Genomic DNA, 21,660 nt, shown 5'->3' on the forward strand with positions numbered 1-21,660 from the left:
AAGAGTCAGACACCACTGAGAGACTAAGCACAAAAGCACTCCAGTACTCAACAAGGCAGCAAATCAAGGATAGAAGGTTGATACATCATAGCATTAAATGTATTCTCTCTGTGTTGAGCATAAGAAGAGCTGAACTCTCTTATCTGTGACCCAAAATATGCAAAAATTTTTCTTTGCTAGGTGGTTGAGTTTTTATTCAGCAGATATTTATCACCTACCATCACATTCCAAGGAAACAAACAAAATGCAAACTCAAAGAACACATAGTTTGGTTAGGAAAGTCAGAGTCAGGTAGTTGAGGCAAATTAATTCTTCCATGTGTCAGGGAAAACTGTATAATTCTTTCTTTAAGGGTCTTGGTTACCAAAAAGAGTTCAAAATATATTCTCAGAATTACTCTGAGTAACCAAAAAGTCTGGTTTGAAACTATAGAAACCTGAAAATTCCCTGGAAATGACTTTTAGAAGCTTGACTTATTTCATTGCCAAACCTATTGGCCAAGTTCACCTACCATGGTTCTTGGAAGATGGCATGGGGTGTGGAAGGCTGGGTCTAGGGCACCTCTCTGAAGTCTGCTAGAAAAGGGCTGGTGATCCATGCGCACAGGTCACAGACCACAGGAGACTGCAGAGCATCAGTTAATATATGGGTGTGATGCTGAACATCAGAGCCTGTAGGAAGGCATTGTGAACAGGGCTCCAGCCTGGGCTCATGAGCAAGTATGTTCTGTGTGTCGTTCCAAGAAGCGCTGGGAGAGGTTGCAGAGCAGAAGCATCAAGATGACCAGGTGGCCAATCAGGGAGGCCTCTGGGGAAAAGATAAACAGAAATTGGATTTTAGATGAGGACACATATCTGAGGGGTAAAACCAGTTGTAGGTGCAGTGAGGGTTCACAGGGAAGGTAGATAAGTAAGTATTCTGTCATCTCTACACAGGCAGAGTTCCACAGAGGTAAAGGGAGGGAAAGAACCAGCCTCTGGGATGGAGTAATGTCATTTTTTTTAATTCACAGTAGCCAGCAGTTCTTGGAATTAAAACAGGATGTGTCCAAGTCAAATTATTATGCTGTACACCCTGAAACTTACACAGTGCTATATGTCAATTATATCTCAGTAGAACTGGAAGAAAATAGAGTATAAAGCGAATTTCGGTTAAATTTAAATTATTCTGTCTTTATTTGACTAAGTAATATTAATATTCTTTTAAAGACAATACATAGTGTTTCTTCTGTGATTACTAATTGTTAACCTGGTACAACTTTGATTTTTTTGCTTCATATCTTATAAATTAGAAGCAAAAATTCCAAAATCATTAAACTAGATTTAGATTTTTCCTCTTTCTGATCCAAAAATGATTTAGAGAGAAAGGGTTTATATTACAAAAAAAGGAAGACTGTTTAAACTTTTACTAATAACTCAGTTTTATGATCACATATATATAATTTTATTTTGATGAGAGTATTTTACCTACTTTTAAAACCAAAGTTTCTATAATTGAATATTTTTTCCATTTAGAAAGCATCTTTTCCAAATGAAAAAATTGTGTAAGATTGATTCTCAGAACAGTGAACTTCTATGTCTGTTTAAATATCTACAGAAGTTACAGTGTGTGATTTACGGCTTCCTCCTAGCCTGGAGAGTTTTTGTCTGAACAACACAGCATTAAGAGACTTGGTTTAATTTCTTGATTTCCTTTCCCCAGGGGGTCTTTGAGAGCCCTTATTTTAGATTCACATAAGCACATATTTACCTCTACAATCAGCCAATGAAAGTAGGAGAGTTGTTGAACTTGAGAACTTTTACAGCCTATGCACTGATTCTGTATGTAGTTGTTACCACATTCTTCAGAATTATCGTCCAAAAGAATCTCTTCTGTATTGACCACACTCGTATATCAAACCAATCTGGTTACAAAGAAAAAAAGTCTCAGATCATAAATAGCAGAAGAAACAAATCAAATTTTCAAGCAACCTTACCACTTTAAAGGAGCTCTTCTCTAGACAAAACATACATTCTTTCCTTAAGGCAGAGCCACACGTTGGCTCTTAATCCATATTTAGATCAAAAAGGCTCTCAATAGCAATATGTGCTATTTTCTGTCCAATCAGATTGTGGGCACTTGGGCTTCCTACTAAGACTTGAAACTTTATTTTCTCTGTGATTTCGCTATACCATGGGCTTCCCTTGTGGCTCAACTGGTAAAGAATTCTTCTGCAATGCAGGAGACCTGGGTTCAATCCCTGCGTTGGGAAGATCCCCTGGAGAAGGGAAAGGCTACCACTCCAGTATTCTGGCCTAGAGAATTTCATGGAGTCACAAAGAGTTAGACACGACTGAGCGACTTTCACTTCACTTCACTTCACTATACCATCTGAGGAAGAGAAAGGAAGAGAGAGTCCTGTACACACATTCAGCATTGGTCTTCTTTTGGGGGAGACTAAAGTCCTCATAAGTCAAGACAAGCACACATAACTCAGCACACTCATCCCTTCCCTGCATGTGCTTCTTGCACATGGATGAACAGTTGGAGCGTACATTTAGAGCATGTACACACAGGGACCCCAAACTCCTCTGAAAATTGGATCCTTCTCCAAGGAGAGCTCTCATTTTCTGAGGAAAGGCAGCCTTGACAGAATGAATACAGGCTATCTCTCAGTGTACAAGCAGTATGGCCACACTCACTTGCTGCCACTAGGATGCTATCTGCACAAGAGAAAACTCACCGGAACTCCCAAAAACATATATAGATGTTCCCAGAAGCAAGTCCCTGAGCTCCTCCTCCAGCCTGAATGCCAGCAGTAAAAAAAAAAAAAAAAAAAAAAAAGACCAAGGATATTTTCTTTCCATGGGGAAAAAATTAAAAATCCTCGGGCTGTAGGACAACTGGGAAGCAAGTTCCCATCTACGTGAAGCAAGGGAAATTGAGGCTTGCCTCACACCATATATAGAGTCTCTTAAAATTTATCAAAGAACTAAATGTAAAATCTAAAACTATAAAACACTTAGAGGAAAATACAGATGTAAATCTTCATGACTTTAGATTAAACAATGGTTTTGTAGATATGACACCAATTCTTGTCAACTTAACCATAAAAAGATAAGTAACTCAATTTTAAAACAAGCAAAGGTAGTTAGGACTCCTTGCTGTCACTGCTGAGGGCCTGGGTTCAATCCCTGATCTAGGAACTAAGATCCCATATGCCACAGCAATGCCAAACAAAAAATAAGTAAAAATTAAAAAATAAAAATGGGCAAAGGATTTGAATAGACATGGGTTGCAAAGAGTCAAACACAACTAAAGTCATTTAGCACATACACACATATCCAAAGAAAGTATATAAATGACTTATTAATTCCCAGGTGGCTCAGTGGTTAAGAATCTGCCCGCCAGTACAGGAGATACAGGAGACTCAGATTCAATCCCTGGATTGGGAAGATGCCCTGGAGAAGGAAGTGGCAACCCACTACAGTATTCTTGCCTGGGAAATCCCACAGACTAAGGAGCCTGGTGGACCACAGTCCATGGAATCACAACTAGTCAGACACAACTGAGCGACTGAGCACAAAGCACGTGAAGACATCTGCAATATCACTAGTCAGTAGAGAAATGAAAATTAAAACTGCAATGATATACCTACTAGGATCGCTATGCAGTCTGACTGCTGTATTTATGGTTCTTAATCCAAGGATTCAAACTACCGTGGTTTGAAAATACTTTTTAAAAATTCCAGATAAAAGCAAAAAATGGAAATTGCCTTGTACCTGGAAATGACCTACATAGCATTTACATTGTATTAGGTACTATAAGTAATCTAGAGATGACTTAAAATATGCAGGAAGATGTCTGTATGTTATATGCAAATACTATATCATTTTATATAAGGGACTTGAGCATCTGCAGATTTTGGTATCTGAGGCGGGTCCTGGAACCAATCCCCTGTGGATGCCAAGGGACAACTGTGCTGGCATTGTAAATTTGACTTATTTTCTTTGTAGGAAATCCCAATAATAATGTTAATTTTATTTGGAATTTAAAATACCTATATAATCTGATGGTTTTTGAAAACATGTTTCCTGGCTTTGTCTACCCAAAAGGACCTGGAAGCAAAGACACCCTAATAACAATGCATATGCCAGCTAGCACTCAGATCTTGATTTATAAATATCACTTTCTATCAAAAGAAAGCAAGACTCCTTGGAGAAATAGGAAAATATAAAAGACAAGAAAGGAAACTACAAGAAGGACCTGGAATATTTTGTTTTGCCAAAAACCTAGAAAGGTCCCAAAAATTAATCAAGGCTCAATCAAAAAGGGAGAACCAGCTCAAAGAGGGGCTCACAATGGCCAAAGTTGGACACTTTAACCATCAAAAACAATAATGGCTACAACTGACTAACATTCTAAAAAATTTAAAAATTTGAGTATGTAATAATAACCCCCCAAATAATAGAAAACTTATCTAGTGGCCTATACTCTTTTAAAATGTGAGTGATTAAAAGAATAAGAGGCCAAAGAACTGGTCCTGATTAAAGACTAAAGAGATATGACAATTAAATAACAGTGTTCAAGTCTAGATTGGACCCTGGATTATAGAAAAAGGAATTTTATAAGGGATGTTACTGGGACAACAGGAGAAATCTGAATATGAAATTTGCATATTAGATATTGTATCAGTGTTAAACATCAGCTGACAAACAGCTAATCTCAAAAATATACAAGCAACTTATGCAGCTCAATTCCAGAAAAATAAACAACCCAATCAAAAAATGGGCCAAAGAACTAAATAGACATTTCTCCAAAGAAGACATACAGATGGCTAACAAACACATGAGAAGATGCTCAACATCACTCATTATTAGAGAAATGCAAATCAAAACCACAATGATTTGATATTTCTATGCATTTCAAAACCACAATGAGGTACTACTTCACACCAGTCAGAATGTCTGTGATCCAAAAATCTGCAAGCAATAAATGCTGGAGAGGGTGTGGAGAAAAGGGAACCCTCCTACACTGTTGGTGGGAATGCAAACTAGTACAGCCACTATGGAGAACAGTGTGGAGATTCCTTAAAAAACTGCAAATAGAACTGCCATATGACCCAGCAATCCCACTGCTGGCATACACACCAAGGAAACCAGATTTGAAAGAGACACATGTACCCCAATGTTCATCGCAGCACTGCTTATAATAGCCAGGACATGGAAACAACCTAGATGTCCATCAGCAGATGAATGGATAAGAAAGCTGTAGTACATATATATACACAATGGAGTATTACTCAGCTGTTAAAAAGAATACATTTGAATCAGTTCTGTTGAGATGGATGAAACTGGAGCCAATTATACAGAGTGAAGTAAGCCAGAAAGAAAAACACCAACACAGTATACTAACACATATATATGGAATTTAGAAAGATGGCAATGATGACCCTGTATACAAGACAGCCAAAAAGACACAGATGTGTATAACGGACTTTTGGACTCAGAGGGAGAGGGAGAGGGTGGGATGATTTGGGAGAATGGCATTGAAACATGTATACTATCATGTAAGAATTGAATCACCAGTCTATGTCTGATGCAGGATACAGCATGCTTGGTGCTGGTGCATGGGGATGACCCAGAGGGATGTTGTGGGGAGGGAGGTGGGAGGGGGGTTCATGTTTGGGAACGCATGTACACCCGTGGTGGATTCATGTCAATGTATGGCAAAACCAATACAGTATTGTAAAGTAAAATAAAGTAAAAATAAAAATTAAAAAAAAAAAAGAGTCATGCGCTTAGGGCAAAAGGTGCACAATATCAGTGAACAATGTTAGATGGTTCAGAAACAATTTATGGGACAGGGAGTAAAAAAGGAATAGAGGGAAGGAGAGAGAAAGCAAATGAGACAAAACATGAACAATTGGTGAATAGGGATGAAAAAGTATATGGGAGTTCTTTGTAAGTCTGTTTTCATTTCAAAATTTTAAAGTTTGAAACATGAAAACTCTCTCTCTCTCTCTTTTTCTTCAGGAAACAGCTAATAAATGTAAACAAATAACAGAGTTAGAAAATCCTAATGAAATAGATGACTAGGGCAACAATCATCAATCATCAGGTTGTATCTGACTTCCGTGCTGATTTGTCAGTGGTCTGCTCTATATAGGTATTAAATATTTTGAATTGTCACCACTGTGAACAAGGACAAACTCCATTTTGGGGTGGGCAACTTACCTTTCTGCTGTCCAAGTACCATAGTTCCTCAGTCTTTCCCTCCATGTTATGGCAGATTTTGGTAACCCTATTGAAGCTTTTCTATAGGCAGAAGGAGAAGGAAAAAGCTAAGAGAATTTACTAATGACTGCTTTTTTCTCCCCCCATCATATCTTGTTGTTAATCCATCTGCAACCTAATTTCTTTAGACTATTTTTAATTCATCCAACCTATAAATATTTAATGAGCACTGATGAGATAAGAAATGAGGGCTGATACCTGAGAGTGGAAAAGAAGGGTTATGTCCAGGTCCCAGACAGGAATACCAGTCAGGTGGCCGACTTGGGGCATTACTTTGAGAGGACAGATCCACAGGGTCTGTCCAGAGAATTCTGATCAGAGGAGTCAAATCTGTCATCAGCCCAGATCTTAGGACAATTTTGAGGCTAGGTGTAGGTAGTGGAGGCCTTCCCAGGGGTGAATCCTGAGGTGAGATGGGGGACAAGGAGCAAAGGTATAAGGTTGAGAGGGCCTGAATTTCTGTGTGACTGGAGTGGAGAGTATAAAACCCTTCCACGGGGAATGAATGTGCTCTACATCAGTGAGGTTGGTGGTGGCTAGCCTTCAAGAAGAGATTTTGTGTTTGTGTGCATCAAAGAGATTGCTTGGTAATTATGGGCCTTTTCTTACCTGTAAGGCATACCAAATCGCATCTTGAGTGATCCAAGAATCAAACCCCAAACTCACAGCTGCAAAATTCTAGGCCAGACTCCATCCCTTTTGGCCTACCTTACATGTAATGATCAGGGCACTGAGAGATTGCCTGCAGTATGCAAGTAGAGGACTGGAGCCACTGGATTTGGAAGGAGATAACCTGACATCTTCCCCAGTTGCAATGCCCTAAGTCCCCATGTAAAAAGAGAGAATAGAATTGCCTTGGAAATGTGAATCTTCCCAAGTCAAACTGAAATTGCTGCTCATCTCCTCTGTACTTTGATTGTTGAACAAGGCCACACTTTGGGGGAGGGACAGGACTGGAAAGTATTTATTGATGAGACCAGAGGAAGTTTTTTTCATGGTTAACTGTATGGCATCTTCCATCGCTTAACATTTGATATCTGTCATTTTCTTATTTCTGGCCACTATCTTGGATTAAAAAAAAGATTTTATTAACTAATTATTTTAAATTTATAGTAACTTGAGATATGCACAAAATTTAAGAGTTGTTGCTTTTGGAATGGGAATGTGGATGGGCTGTGGACATAACACATGGTTTTTCAATATGTGCATGCGTACATGCTAAGTCACTTTAGTCATGTCTGACTCTTGCGATGCCATGGACTATAGCCCACCAGGCTCCTCTGTCCATGGGATTCTCTAGGCATGAATACTGGAGTCGGTTGTCATGCCCTCCTCCAAGGGATCTTCCTGACCCAGGGATCGAATGTGCATCTCTTATGTCTCCTGCATTGGCAGGCAGGTTCTCTACTGTTAGCACCACCTTGGAAGCCCCTTTTCAATATGTACTGTTTTGTATATTTTGAATTTTGTATCATGTGTTTGTATTATCTATTAGGAGCAAGTTAATCAATTTAAAAAGCTAGAGCTTGACTTCTACTTAGTACTTAATTTGCTAAATATAATAATATAATAAAAATATTCTTACCATTGTACTCAGGCTTCCCAGGTGGTGCTAGTGGTAAAGAACCCGACTTGCCAATGCAGGAGACATAAGAGACTCGGATTCGATCCCTGGATTGGGAAGATCCCTTGGAGGAGGCAATGGCACCCCACTCCATTATTCTTGCCTGGAGAATCCCAGGGACAGAGGAGCCTGGTGGGCTATAGTTCATAGGGTCATAAAGAGTCAGACTGGGGCAACTTAGCATGCACACATGCACCACTGCACTCATCTGAAGTCTACCTAGAATTTGCTTTTAATTTCTTCTAAGAGAGACTGTATTTTCCTTTCTCTAGGACGAGCTGAAATTACTTGGAAAGCAAGGAGCCACATTGCTGTCATGCATGCAAGAATCAGCAACCAAAATTCCCACCAGCAAACTCAGTCTCAATGAAGTTGAGAATGTAACTACCATGGAAAGGTGAGTGAGAAGGGTGGTATCTGCTTTTTCTGGAGAGAATACATAGAACCAGATAATGTGAAACAACCAAGAACAGATTGGAACAGCTGCCGATGGGTCTTGGTGGGGTCAAGGAAGAAGAATATTTGAGACAACAAAGGAAAAACCATAGTGTCCTTCTGGCATCCATCTACTGAGATCTTTTTATGAGAAAGCCATTCCCTCCTCCTATGGTCTGCTTTCATCCCAGGATGTCAAGAAATATAGTAGTATTTACTGAACCTTCATTGCCCAAAAACTGTTTGGTTAGGTGCTGTGTTTGCACACCTGTCTTCTTAGGTGGAAAGAAATAGAAAGGTAAAGTTACCTGGAGCACATTTTAAAGGTTACCAGGGGCACATTTTAAAGCATGGCAGCTGCATCTGAGGTTTTTGCCTAGTGCTGAGGGTGTCCTGATTGAAAAATGGAAAATAGGGGAACCAGCCGAACCATGAGAAAGTCATACGTGACAAAGACTTCAAAGTAAGGAGATCATCACAGTTAGGAACCCTGACTGAAAACATGGGTGTTATCAGCATGAGCCTGTGGAAATGAACGCTAATCACATGTCCTATCTTGTTCTTTCTTGACAGGTTATTAGTTCAGTTGGATGAAACAGAAAAAGCCTTTAGTCAGTTCTGGTCTGAGCATCACCTGAAGCTTAATCAATACCTACAACTCCAGCACTTTGAACACAGTTTTTGTGAGGTGTTATTTTCTTGTTTAATAAAACTTCCTTTTATGGTTCTGTTAGGGGAGTACACAGTTCTGTGACTTCTGGTTCTCTCTTCCCCTTTAAATTCTGGGTATCAGGCTCTGCATCCTCTCCCTAATCCAGTCCCTTCCATATATTTTTGATTCCTCTTCTAACCTTTTTAGTGGGGGTAGCAATGTACCAGAATCTCATTTTCCCACATGGTATTTCAGTGATGGTTTACCTTCCTTTTTGATTCAGTGTAGCTTCGATATTCCATCTACACATTGTCTCAGCACCCCCAGGTGTTTTTTTTTTTTACATAATTCATTTACTTTAATTGGGGATTAGATGATATACTTTTAACATTATTATTTGCATTTTGAATTTATTCTTCAGTCATTCATCACATTTATGAGGTATTTATTATGACATTTCAGTACCCCCAGCTTAATCTAAAAGCTGATGAGCTGTTAAAAAAAAAGTCTATATAGATATACACATATTCTGAATTGTTTTTGGATTTTCAAGTTGTCTAGAGTATGACAAGCCTATACCTGAAGATGGGATGTCCATTGGCTTATTTCTGGGCTTTCTAACATGTCTTATAGGTTAAGCTAGCCCTGGACAACTTGTTGGCAGAGCAAGCAGAGTTTTCAGACTTCGGAGACAGTGTGATGCATGTGGAACAGCTTCTTAAGGAACACAAAAAACTGGAAGGAGAAGGCCAGGTTGGTTTGTTTGCTTTTTCCAGTTTTGTGGACTGGGAAGAAGGTCCCTGTGGATAGTGACAGATCACGGCCACCCATTAATTGTTAGAAGGTTGCCAAAAGACACAGGATTGCCCAAATACTGACTTTTTAGTGACCCGACTCCCACCCTCAGGTCCCCAGGGAATTATGCACATTAACAACTATGAGGAATAATGCAGGCAGTACAGAGTTCTGTTAAGGCTGCAGGAGCACCCAGTTGAGGCTAGAGGCTTAGATGGGGTTCCAGGTGGCCCTGCCCATTCATTCAGTGACAGGGCTAGAGAGGAATAGCAGGAAGTAAGGTCACAATGGGTGTGTTACCCACTGGGCCGGATGTGGAGGCGGGCTTGGTGGTAAGGAGGGGAAACTTTAAAAGGAGAAACCAGAAAAAAAAAAAAACTAGTTTTATAATAAGCAAGATGGTGAAAAAGGGGAAATTGGTCCACATTAGTTCTGTTGCTACACAGAGTTGGTAAAGCTTTCTCCTTTCTCATGCTCAAAGAGTTGTAAATATCAAACTCGTAAAGGAATATATGCCTCAAGTTCTCATACCCAAATTAAACAGTTTCCCAGATCTGTACACAGATCAATACTTAGGAGTAGGTCTATCTTCAATCTTTACAGATTTGGTTGTTACAAATTAAGAAAGACCAGTCAGTTCTTACCAGAGAAGTTCCTCTCTGCTTTTCTTTAATTAGGGTCCCTTTTTTGTCTCTTGGGAAGTCTTCTATAGTTGCCATTTCCGTTCTGAGCTAATCTGGAGGCGTCCTTCCTCTAGATTATGGTAGATGGTGATTTCATGGTACTAGAGGTTTGCTTCTCAAAATGTGATCCTTTGGCCAGCAGCATAGATATCACCTCAGTGAGAACTTATTAGAAATATGGGGAAATCTCAGGCCCCGCCTCAGAATCAAAATCTGCATTTTAATAAGATCTCCAGGTGTTTGAAATGCACATTAAAGTTAAGCATTTGACATTCACATTATTGTTAGAGACATTTTTTGTTGTTGTTTGGTTGCTAAGTCGTTTCCAACTCTTTGTAACCCCATGGACTGTAGCCCGCCAGGCTCCTCTGTCCATGGAATTTTCCAGGCAAGAATACTGGAGTAGGTGCCATTTCCTCCTCCAGGGGATCTTCCTGACCCAGGGATTGAACCTGCGTCTCCTACGTTGGTGGGCAGATTCTTTACTGCTGAGCCAGTGAGGAAATTCCCTTAAAAAATGGTAACAAATGTAAGCCAAGGCCAGTCTGGTTTTAAGAGCTATCAGTTGTGAGTTCTGAGCTGAAAGTACTTTTGCAGTGCATGAGCACACAGGCCCACCTGTGCACACAGACTCTCATTCAGCAGTCCCACCCTTCCCTTATGAGCACCCTGTTATCCATGATCGTTGGCAGCTAATCGCTTTAGTGCTGAAGCCATGAGTTATGAGAAATGTTTATTAAACAGTGAAAAAAGCTGAATTTTGTGTATATGATATCTCTGTGTCTAGGAGTCTCCAAGATACTCAGTCTCAGAGTCTCAATTTTATGTAATTTTAGTTTTTTTCAAGTGAACTCCTTATTAAATGTGGATACTATGTATTTTCATTATGTACATTCATATTTTAGGGAAAATATGCCTCATCAATCCCAGTACCTTCATTTTTGGTTTGAAAAATATTGTTTTATATATAAATACATACACAAAGGTAGCTGCTGACCTGATAGAAAGGTATTCATTCATCACCAGGTATTCCTTGTCTTAGATTCTGTGGCTATAAGTGGTGAACCAGACAGTTCAGTTCAGTTGCTCAGTCTTGTCTGACTCTTTGTGACCCTATGAACCGCAGCATGCCAGGCCTCCCTGTCCATCACCAACTGCTGGAGTCTACCCAAATCCATGTTCATTGAGTTGGTGATGCCATTCAACCTTCTCATCCTCTGTCATCCCCTTCTCCTCCTGCCCTTAATCTTTCCCAGAATCAGGGTCTTTTCCAATGAGTCAGCTCTTTGCATCAGGTGGCCAACGTGTTGGAGTTTCAGCTTCAACATCAGTCCTTCCAATGGAACACCCAGGACTGATCAGTCAAGACCCTATTCTCACACAAGTTGCGTTCTACTGGGGAGAGACAGACAAGTGACAGTAATCAGATAAATCAACATCAGATAGTGACAAATGAGATGGAGAAAATTATGGGACATGAGAGAAAGTGAGTGGGGGGTACTACTTTAGTAGTTAGGAAGGGCCTCTCAGACCTTTGATCTGAGATCTGGATAGCCATGCAAAGATTTAGGGAATAGCAGTCAAGGCAGAGAAGCTGCAAGGACAAAGGTCTTGAGGTAGAAACGAGGTTGGGAGTCCCAGTAGTGTGGCTGGACTGTAGTGCGCTAGGAAAGAACAGGTGGGAGCCCTGGTGGTGAGGATTAGATTTTATTCTCTGTGGAATGGAAAGCTGTTGGACAGTGCTCTGGGTTGTGTTTTAAGTACTGGATCTGCATGACTGCATTCACATTCTCTCTTCTGCCCATCTCCTTAGACTTGTGATCTTTGGTACATACTTTTAAAGTCGCTGACTGTGAGTAGGGGTGAAACCTGTGGTCACAGGACATCTTTCTTGGGCAATGTGCCTGAACCAGCTGGACTCACCCACTGCAGATGACTCACAGAGTCCACATTGGTTTTACCTGTTCTGTGCCTTGTTTACCCTGGTTTTTCACTTGTTTTCTCAAGGATGCAGGAGGCCTTTCCATTTACCTTTGAGTGATCCAAACAAAGCCATCTAGTCATAATCGGGACTTTTTAAACATCCCTTCACTCAGATTTCTAAGTGGAATTGTTTCTTCAAGTGATATGGGCTTGGCTAATCTCTTTGTCCTGTAAATTGTTAAAGGAAAGAGGTGATGTTTGGATAGAATCTACTAAAATATGCTTGAGGTTTGTCTTTTCTCAGCACTTTCTCACCTTCTTTTGTAGCATAACCACACACTGACTTCTGGGTTATTGCCAGGTTCCTTATTCTGTGTAGTGGTATCATCCTCACAGGTTACCTCTGAGTCAGCTCTAACCAGATCTTCTTGCATACTAATTGAACCTGCTCTTTTACCCTGTTTTGGTTTGAGGGTTTAATTGTCTTTTGGGTGCTCAGCTCTCATTCTTAGAAGCGATGGTTTCAGTCCCCCCTCATTTCTTTAAAAGCAGAACTTCCTATAGGGTTTTTGCTGTGAGGCATGCTCAGGCCTTTGGTAATGGGCCAGCGAGGAATGGATCCAGACAAAACAGTGAGACCCAACATTTTTTCAGCCTTGACATCTCCCTCCAGGGTTAGGGCCCAGGAGTCACCCTACTGTGTCCAAGAAGACATGGAACCCAGATCATTAACCTAGAGATACAATGTAGCTGGAAGGGCTACATGACTTTTTTTGTAGTGGAAATTTTCAAGTACACAAAAAAGTAGGTTGACTAGTACAAGGGACTCCCATGTGTCTATAGCTCAGTTCCAACAACCATTAACTTTCTGCCTTTCTTGTTTCACCTGGCTCGTTTCCCCATGCATGCACTCCACTCCTCTGCTATTACTATCTGTGGATCTCTTCTGGGTTCCCTGATATGGCAGCATCACCCCTTCTTCACCATTTTCTTCTACAGTTGACATGCCCATCTTCCATTATAGCAGTAGAGTCTTTGGCGGGTGGGGGGTATGATAACTTGTTATTACAATAAAGGCTTTGAATTACAAGCTGCAACTTGACCATCCAGCCTTCTGAAATTTTCAGCATCTGAAAGAAACCAGGCAGACTTATGATCAGAGCACCGGATTTCAGCTATTTCTTTCTTATTATTTCTTTTTTTACTTTGGAGGTTTTGTTCCCTGATTACCTTGAGTAGAAGCTGTATAGACTGAAAAACAAGCTGCAATTTGGAGATTTTTCAGTAAAGTTCTTTGCAGGCAACTAAAGGATTTGATAGTCATAGCTGGACAGCGATTATTCTAGCACCATGTGGACTGGAATATGTGGACTGGAAGGTGCTAAGACACAGGCTTTGGAGCCAGATGGAACTGGATTCAAATCTTGGCTCTAACAACTACTAACTGTGTGATACTAGTCAAGTTTCTTAGCCTTTCTGAATGTATCCTCTCATCTATAAAATGGATAATAATGATTCCTACCTCACAAGAGTCCCTGGGAAGATGAATGAACCTGATGTATAGTAAGGACTTAGTGAGTGCCTGGAACATAGTAGGTGGTCAGAGCTTAGAAGCTATTAATAATATCCATTCATTTCAGTAATTTTCCAGCCATCTGGTATTGACTTATGTGTTATATTTATGGATCTCTTCTCCAAATCTATTTGGACCTATTACTCACATCTTTCCTCCAACATTGCAAGCATTTTAAGAACAGTTCTGAAGGTGTGATGCAGCATGCCAAATCCGGGGCAGCTGTGACCACCACAGGATGCCCGGGGAGCATCCATTGGTAAAGTTCCCTAAGCCCAGAAAACTTGCACTATTCTTAATAAATTAGGTGCTGGACTTAGAAAAAAGTCAACAGAGATTTCCTGGCCAAGTTTTCCTATTTCTGTATTTGGCTAAAGTCAGACAGGTTCAATCAACCAAATGAGGTCTCTGAGCTCGGGCAAGACAAGCACAACCATTTTTCTCTGTATGTGTTGGCTGCAGCTAGATTCTGGAGCCAGACTGCTTGAGTTTGAAGCCTGGCTCTTCTCTTTCCTACCCGGGTCACCTTGGGCCATTGTGTCTCCACTCCTCTTTTGTAAAACACCTCCCTACATTAAAGGTTTATTGTGAAGAGTTAAAGGAATAGTTAATGTAAACATTCAGAACTGTACTTAGCATATGGTAAGCTCTCAGTGAATGTTTTTGTTGATATCACAGAGGTGGTGGGGTAAATTCTGGGCTGCAGAATGTTTCCTAGGTTCAATCTTCAGTGGCTGAGCAGTTTTACTTCTTATATTCATCCTGCAAATATTTATTGATTTCCTACCATGCCACAGTGCTCTGAGTTCTGGACACAGGAGTGAACAAACCAGTCCAAGGAATTAGCATTGTAACCTTCTTTGAGTGATGGTGACCAATGCCTCTATCTGGCCTTTGCTGTTTTGAATAAGCGCACTGGGTATTTGTCCCTAAGTTCTTCTAAATAACCCTGCTTGATTCATATCATATTATTCCCATATCATTATCCCAAAACAACAATCATGTGTTGTTAAGTACCTAATATGTGCTGTGTACTCTTAAAGAGCAGCTGAAAAAGAGCTGGTGCATGCCAACAAGTGTCTGTGGATAATGCGGGCAGCAGGCAGTAGATAGCTGATCACAACACAGTCAAGTTCATGTTTTGGTTGGAAAAGGCATAGAGTGTTATGGGAGCTCAGATGAGGGGCATCAAAATAAAATGGTGGAGTCAGAGAAAGTTTCCTGAAGTAGATGAACTCTAAAGGGTGGTTTGGAGTTAGTTCCAGAGTAGTGTGGGTACGTGGGGAGGGGTGAGGAGGTAAGGGGAGGGTTGATGAGGGAAGGATGGGGCTTTCTAGGCAGAGAGAGTGAGTAGAGAAGGTATGGAGGCTCAAAGCCATCTGACTGTTTGGAGAACTACAAAGGAGTCATTAGTGCAGTTACAGCAGAGGACAGGGTGACAGAGTGAGCGAGGAGGAGGCACAGTGTGAGCCAGGTAGTGAAAGACCTTTTGTGCATTTCTCAGGAGTTTGAACTTCCTCCTGAAGACAGCAGGGAGTCAAGAAAGGCTCTGAGGCTCTGAAGTGATATAGACATGAATAGACATCATGATGGAATTGCTGCTTCATCCGCAGTGTGGAGCATGACTTGGAGAGTTTAAAGGAAATCAAGGAGACCAGCTGTCCCAGTCAGAAAGCACCAAGGTCTGAACACACGGTGACAAGGAGGTGGTAGGGAAGGGCTCAGTGTTCCAAAGGTATTAAGAAGGAGGTGTGTTCTGTGGGACTTGGTGAATCATTGACTGGGTGGGAAGCAGGGGCTTTAAGCTTGTTGAAATCTTATAAACCACTGTAAATTAGGAGACTGTCACGTTGTCGTCATCTGGGGTCATCATGATTCCTTGTGTTACTATGAAAAGCTAAACCAGCGCAAATGTGGTAGCTTGGATGCTCAACATGGTCGGTGAGGGTGTGAGTGGGCCTTCTGTCGTGAGGCCTTTGAGGACATGGCAGTCCTCTGTCTTGACTCAGGTCAGTGTCATTCACACAGTTCCAGCCAAGCAGATCACTGCATCCCCTAGTTCACTGGTTCATTTATTCTTTTATCTTACTGGCCAAATATTTATGGAATGCCTGCTAAGTGATCTCATGGAGCTTATGTAACGGTAGGCATGGGTGGAAGAAGAAGGAATCATATATTAACGTAAAGAAAGAAAATACTTTCAGATAGAGGTAAGTGGTTTTAAAAAATGAAAACAGAGTGAGGGAGAGGGCCTGGGAGGTTGGCTAAGAGCTTTGCCCTGGGAGGAACATCCCAGGGAAGGGTGCCGAGATAGCAGCTAGTTTGGTTGCTCACCTGGATTACAGCAGTCGCTCCGTAACTGGTCTCCTTGCCTTCCCTATTCTCTGCCATTTTCGACACCACAGCTGAAGCAATCCTTTCAAAAATATGAATGAGATCCTCTCCTCAAAACCCTTCTGCACACCCCATGTCATAATGAGTAAAAGACAAAGCACCCACAATGGCAGCAAGGCCCTCCCTGGTCAGACCCTCTTCTTTCCTCTATGATCATGTCTCCTCCTTTCCTCCCTTTCTCTGCTGCAGCCCCAGTGGCTTCCTCCTGCTGCCTGAACATGTCAAACATGCTCCCATCTTTCTGCCAAGTGCTGCATGATTGTCCTTCACTTTAGGTTTTGGCTCTTGTGTCATGTTGGTGGCCTCTGCCTGGCATAAAGCAGAATTCCAGACTCAAAAGAAAGCAGGTCTTCAACATAAAGCATACTCTTTGCACAAACAGTTTAGGCATCATGAGTCATTATTTTTTTTTTTTAAATTTTTGGGGGGTTGCTCTGGGTCTTCACTGCAGTGCTCAGACTTCTCGTTGAAGTGGCTTCTCTTGTGGAGCACAGGCTCTAGGCATGCAGGCTCAGTAGTTGCAGCTTGAGGGCTCTAGAGCACAGGCTCAGTAGTTGTGTCTCCTGGGCTTAGGTGCTCCATGGAATGTGGAATCTTCTCAGACCAGGGATTGAACCCATAACCCCTGCACTGGCAGGCAGATTCTTATCCACTATACCACCAGGGAAGTCCCTTGAGTCATTCTAATTAAGGATGATAGGAACCCTCCTGACTTTCCCAAGTGCCAGCCACGGACCGGCCTTGCAAACAGACCTTTCTAAGGACGATAGTCTCAGGCTGCTATGCTCACTTTTCTGCACAGCACGGCTAGCACCTTCCCAGTGAGCTCTTCTCTCACCGCCCTCTTTAAAATAGCAGCTCCTCCACCAGCACTCCCCACCCTCCTCTCCCTGTTTACTTTTTCTCCATAGCACTCATCACTGACTAAGATACTATATCATCTACATATTTGTTTATTGCCTGCATCTCCTACTAAAATGTAAGCTTCATGAGGGGAGGGATTTTTGCCTGGTTTGTTTACTCCCAAACCCCCAGCACCTGGACAGTGCTTGGTACATGGCAGGTACTCAATAATATATGATGAATGAATTAAAAACAGGAAAACATGGCACATGTGGTTAGAACAAAACAAGCTGTGCTGAAAGAGGTAGGAGATGCGGTTGCTGAGCTAATGAGTTGAGAGCAGACAGGGACCTTGTGGGCTGCAGGAAACAGCTTAGACAAACATATTTCTTAAGTCTCATGATCTCTCCATAGGATTGCCCAAACCAGATCTTTACCATTTTCTCAACCTCAACTCACTCTCCTCTCTCCTTGGGGCAACATGTCTATCTCTTTTCCTTTTCATTTAGTTGACAGGATAATTCAGTCTCCAATTCTGTCCAGTGTAACACTTCATGCTCTTCTGCCCTAGAATTTATCACAGTTGTAATAAGTTAATTATTACATTAATAATAATTAATAATTAATAATAATAGTTAATAATTCATTTAGTATCTGAGTTCTCCACTGAACTGAAAAATCCTATCTTGTTAATGCTATATCCTCAGTGCCTAACCCAGAATTCAACAAATATCTGAATGAATGACTTGCTTTTCTTCAGAGTGCAGATGACGCTGGACTAGGCTAGGCCTCCTGGGGACCTTGAACCACCCCAGCGCTTTCCCATGCTCTCAGCCTAAAACCTGATCACCACTTATTTCCCTAACCTCTCCCCAGATTTGAAGCACACAGTGCCAGGTAAATCCCGGCCTCTCCATGACTCAGTTTCTGATGCTTGGCTGTGGATGTTCACTTTGCAGGAGTCCTTGGAAAAGGCCCAGCTGCTTGCAGTAATTGGGGACCAGCTTATCCAAAGCCACCATTATGCAGTGGACTTCATCAGACCCAGGTGTGCGGAGCTCAGGCACCTTTGTGATGACTTCATCAATGAAAACAAAAAGAAACATGACATTTTAGAAAAGTCCTTGGAGTTGCATAGAAGGTTGGACAAGGTGAGCAAAACTAAGCCGTGACCATAATGTGTGCAAAATGTCCTGTGAAGAAGTCTTAATCATATTTGCCCTCCCTACTCTCATTATTGTTGAGAGGATAAAGTGCTTCATGTGGAACAGCACTCAAGAGGCATTAAAAACTGTACCAATCTGAAGTTATAGAAGTACTGAAGGTGAAAAATGCCCTAGCCATCCACCACATCCCATTTGAATGAAAAAAAGTCCACATCTTCTGTGTGGACTCAGACTTAAAGTGTGTTTTGACCTGACCCAGCCTTTCTTGATGCCCCATCAAGTGTACAGAGAATGAAGCACTATAGTTGCAAAGTGCTTCTCCTCATTAAAGGCATCAGATTGTGAATCCTTTTGAAGGAGCCTAAGTAATAATGACCATTATACACTCCTACTATATATTGAGTACCTACTGTGTTTCTACCAGGAGCATAATTGCATCATCTATTTAATCCTTAATATAACCTGTGAGGAAGATAATAATGGCCTCATTTAAGAGATAGAAATTGATATTCAACATAGTTGAATGTGTCAATGAGTCACAGCATTTAGTACATAAGGTGAGCGTGCTATAATTGCAGATTTCCTGATGGACCACTCTGCAGACTCTGATTCAGTAAGTCTGGGATGATGCCCAAAAATCAATATTTTCATCAAGTGTCCAGGTGATTTGATGCAGGTGGTACCTAGACAACACTGAGGAACCCTGGAATAAAAGGTTGCCCAAGACCACACATGGGGTAAATAGGGGATTGCAGATTTCGGGTCAGGATGGCTAAATTCCAAGACTCAGACTCCTTAGACTAGACTGCAACTCTGTATGCAGAGTGCTCACGGGGAGGGGGTGCCTCCGCCCACACCCCACTGCCCTTCAGTGGTGATCTCTGAGGCAGGTGGCCAGTCAGCAGGGGCCTTGACTTCTGGAGCCTTCCCTATCAGCTGTTCCAGCCAACACAGGGCTCATACCATGAGTCAGCATGCTCCATTCCCACAGTTGTTTCTCTCTGATAGCTGGGAGCACCCGCCCAGGCTGTTTACATCATCCCATTGCCACAGGGATTTTAGTGTCAAGGAAATACAGCTGCTCCCGAAGCAAGTGGCTCAGAAGGGCCTGGAGCACAGCCTGCTCTGTGTGCTGTGCTCTTAGCAAGATTAGCTAGCTGCTGTTTCCCTCACTCCATTTCTGCTCCAGACATAATAGCCTAATGCAATCTGTGGGGGGTGGGTGTGTGTGTGTGTGTGTGTGTGTCAGGGAACAAGTAGCTGCTGTGACTCTGCAGAAGACCCGATCCTAGTATTTTCTGCAGATATAGGCATGATTTTAAAGAGAAAGTTTTCACAGTATGTATCAAAGCATAATTTCATATTATTTTGAAAATTCAAAAATATCAGAAGGAGGAGGAAAACAATTATTCATGGATGCTACTTACATTCCACTCCCCTCCTCATCCCCACACAATGGGAATCATCCATTTTAATATATCTTTATATGATTTCTTTGTAATTCTAAAAGTAGTACACATTCGGTGTAGGTAATTTAGGGGAAAAGTCAAGACAAACTTAAGTTGCCTATAATTTTCCCACTTAGAGATAACTACTTCAGAGCTCCATTTGGATCTTTTTTCTCTGTACAGTTATTTTACATACCTCTTCAGGTCACGCAATAAATGGTAATGCAGATGTACTTGCAAGGGTAGCTTCTTTTCATATAAATATTTAGAAAAGGACCCTTGTTTGTTTAAGTTTTTTAAAAATCAAATTGTTAGAATTCTTTACCTATGTGATTTCATCCCGGCATTCTGGAAAGTTTAAGTACTGCTGTTCTGAGTCAAGAGTTTTGCATCCTTAGATTCTTCCCTTGGAAAGACAAATAGAAATGTGGACAGAGGAAAATGGTATTCTTGTTAAAGGAGACATTCCCTCTATCAGGAGGGCATGGAGGGCCCAGGTCTGAAGTCTCATTTTTCACTCTGTGCTCTTGTAACCAATTAAGATGCAAGAAAAGTGGCCTAGAGGTTAGACCCAAAAAGCCATTTGTGGTATTTTTCAATGGTTAGACCAAACATAGAAACAACTCAACTCTCTCCTCTTAGAGATGTGGCAACTATTGTCAGCGGAGAAGAATGTTTATGTGATTTATTTTTTTATTAAGTAACTTTCCTAAAAAGTCTGCAGATATAAAATTGATTTGGCCTTGTCCACCTCATGGTTATATTTTTGGACCTCTAAACTTGATCCTGGATGACATTACATCTCATGATGATTGCCTGTTGTCTCAGAATCCTTATGGACCCCATATGAGCTTGGACCTCCTGAGGATGGTGGTGGCTGAGCTCTGGGCAGGCTAACTGCACAGGGCACTGTGTTTCTTTCCAAAAGGTCAGCCAGTGGTGTGAAGCAGGAGTCTACCTCTTGGCTTCCCAAGCTGTAGACAAGTGCCAGTCCCGAGAGGGTGTTGACATTGCCTTGAATGACATTGAGACATTCCTGGGCACAGCAAAGGAGTACCAGTTGCCCAGCTCCAAGGACTTTTACAACCAGTATGAGTTGATGCTCACTCTTGATATAAAGGTAATGTTTCTGAGTTATTTTGATCTGTGGTTGGGAAAGGGATGTGGGGGGACATTGCATGTTGCCCAAGCAAATTTATGTTGAATGTACTGAGAAGATTAACCAGCTCTCAAGTGGCCTCTTAGACTCCTGGTCTGTGCTTCCTGGAAAACTGACCCTTCATGTCTTGATTCAAATAACTTTCATTCTCTGTCATTCATTTCTCTGCAAATACTTGTGAGCATCTCTGACATATCATGCTCTGTGCTGAAGGCCAAGGACACAGTTATGAGCAGAAATAGATGTGGTTCCATCCTTCACTGAACTTACAGTTTATGTACAGGAGAGGCTGACATTAATAAATATCAAATACAAAACACAAAAATGTATTGCAAACCAAGATAAGTGCTTAAGAGGATGTATTCAGGGTTCTATTGGGTATAAAACAGAGGAACTTGACCTGGACTGAGGGTCAGGGAAGTTCCCTGGGAAGATTCACTTGAGCCAAGGCCCGGAAAATGAATAGAGAAGATGGGAGAGGCTTTCCAGATTGAAGGATCAGCATGTGCAAGGTTTCAGGGCTGAAGGGAGCCTGGCACAAGTTCAGAACCCCAAATTCAGAACAATTGGAGTACAGAACACAAAGGGTGTTTGGGGTGAGATTAGAGAGGGGTACATGAGCTGGGGCTTTGTGGGGCATATGAAGGAGTTTGGTCTTTATTCTGAGAAACACTGAAGGATTTAAGAAGG

At 41.5% G+C, this 21,660-nt stretch overlaps 1 protein-coding gene and 1 long non-coding RNA gene across 2 annotated transcripts in view; one reads left to right on the forward strand and one right to left on the reverse strand.

Annotated features, from left to right (window-relative positions):
- The window catches only part of MCF2L2 (MCF.2 cell line derived transforming sequence-like 2), a 280,616-nt gene that overhangs the window by 111,582 nt on the left and 147,374 nt on the right, over positions 1-21,660 (forward strand). Inside the window, exons 8-12 of the mRNA XM_018047459.1 lie at positions 8,172-8,296; positions 8,908-9,022; positions 9,620-9,739; positions 18,157-18,348; positions 20,740-20,931. Of these exons, the coding sequence (XP_017902948.1) occupies positions 8,172-8,296; positions 8,908-9,022; positions 9,620-9,739; positions 18,157-18,348; positions 20,740-20,931 (744 nt within the window). The remainder of the gene's footprint in view (positions 1-8,171; positions 8,297-8,907; positions 9,023-9,619; positions 9,740-18,156; positions 18,349-20,739; positions 20,932-21,660) is intronic.
- On the reverse strand, positions 249-7,327 carry LOC102189625. The gene is made up of 3 exons (XR_309738.3): positions 6,216-7,327; positions 1,750-1,903; positions 249-807 (listed from the first exon to the last, which is right to left on the reverse strand). It is a non-coding gene; the product is annotated as an uncharacterized LOC102189625 (long non-coding RNA).

The sequence above is a fragment of the Capra hircus genome, chromosome 1 (assembly GCF_001704415.2).
Source record: "Capra hircus breed San Clemente chromosome 1, ASM170441v1, whole genome shotgun sequence".
In the NCBI taxonomy this organism is placed as follows: Eukaryota; Metazoa; Chordata; class Mammalia; order Artiodactyla; family Bovidae; genus Capra; species Capra hircus.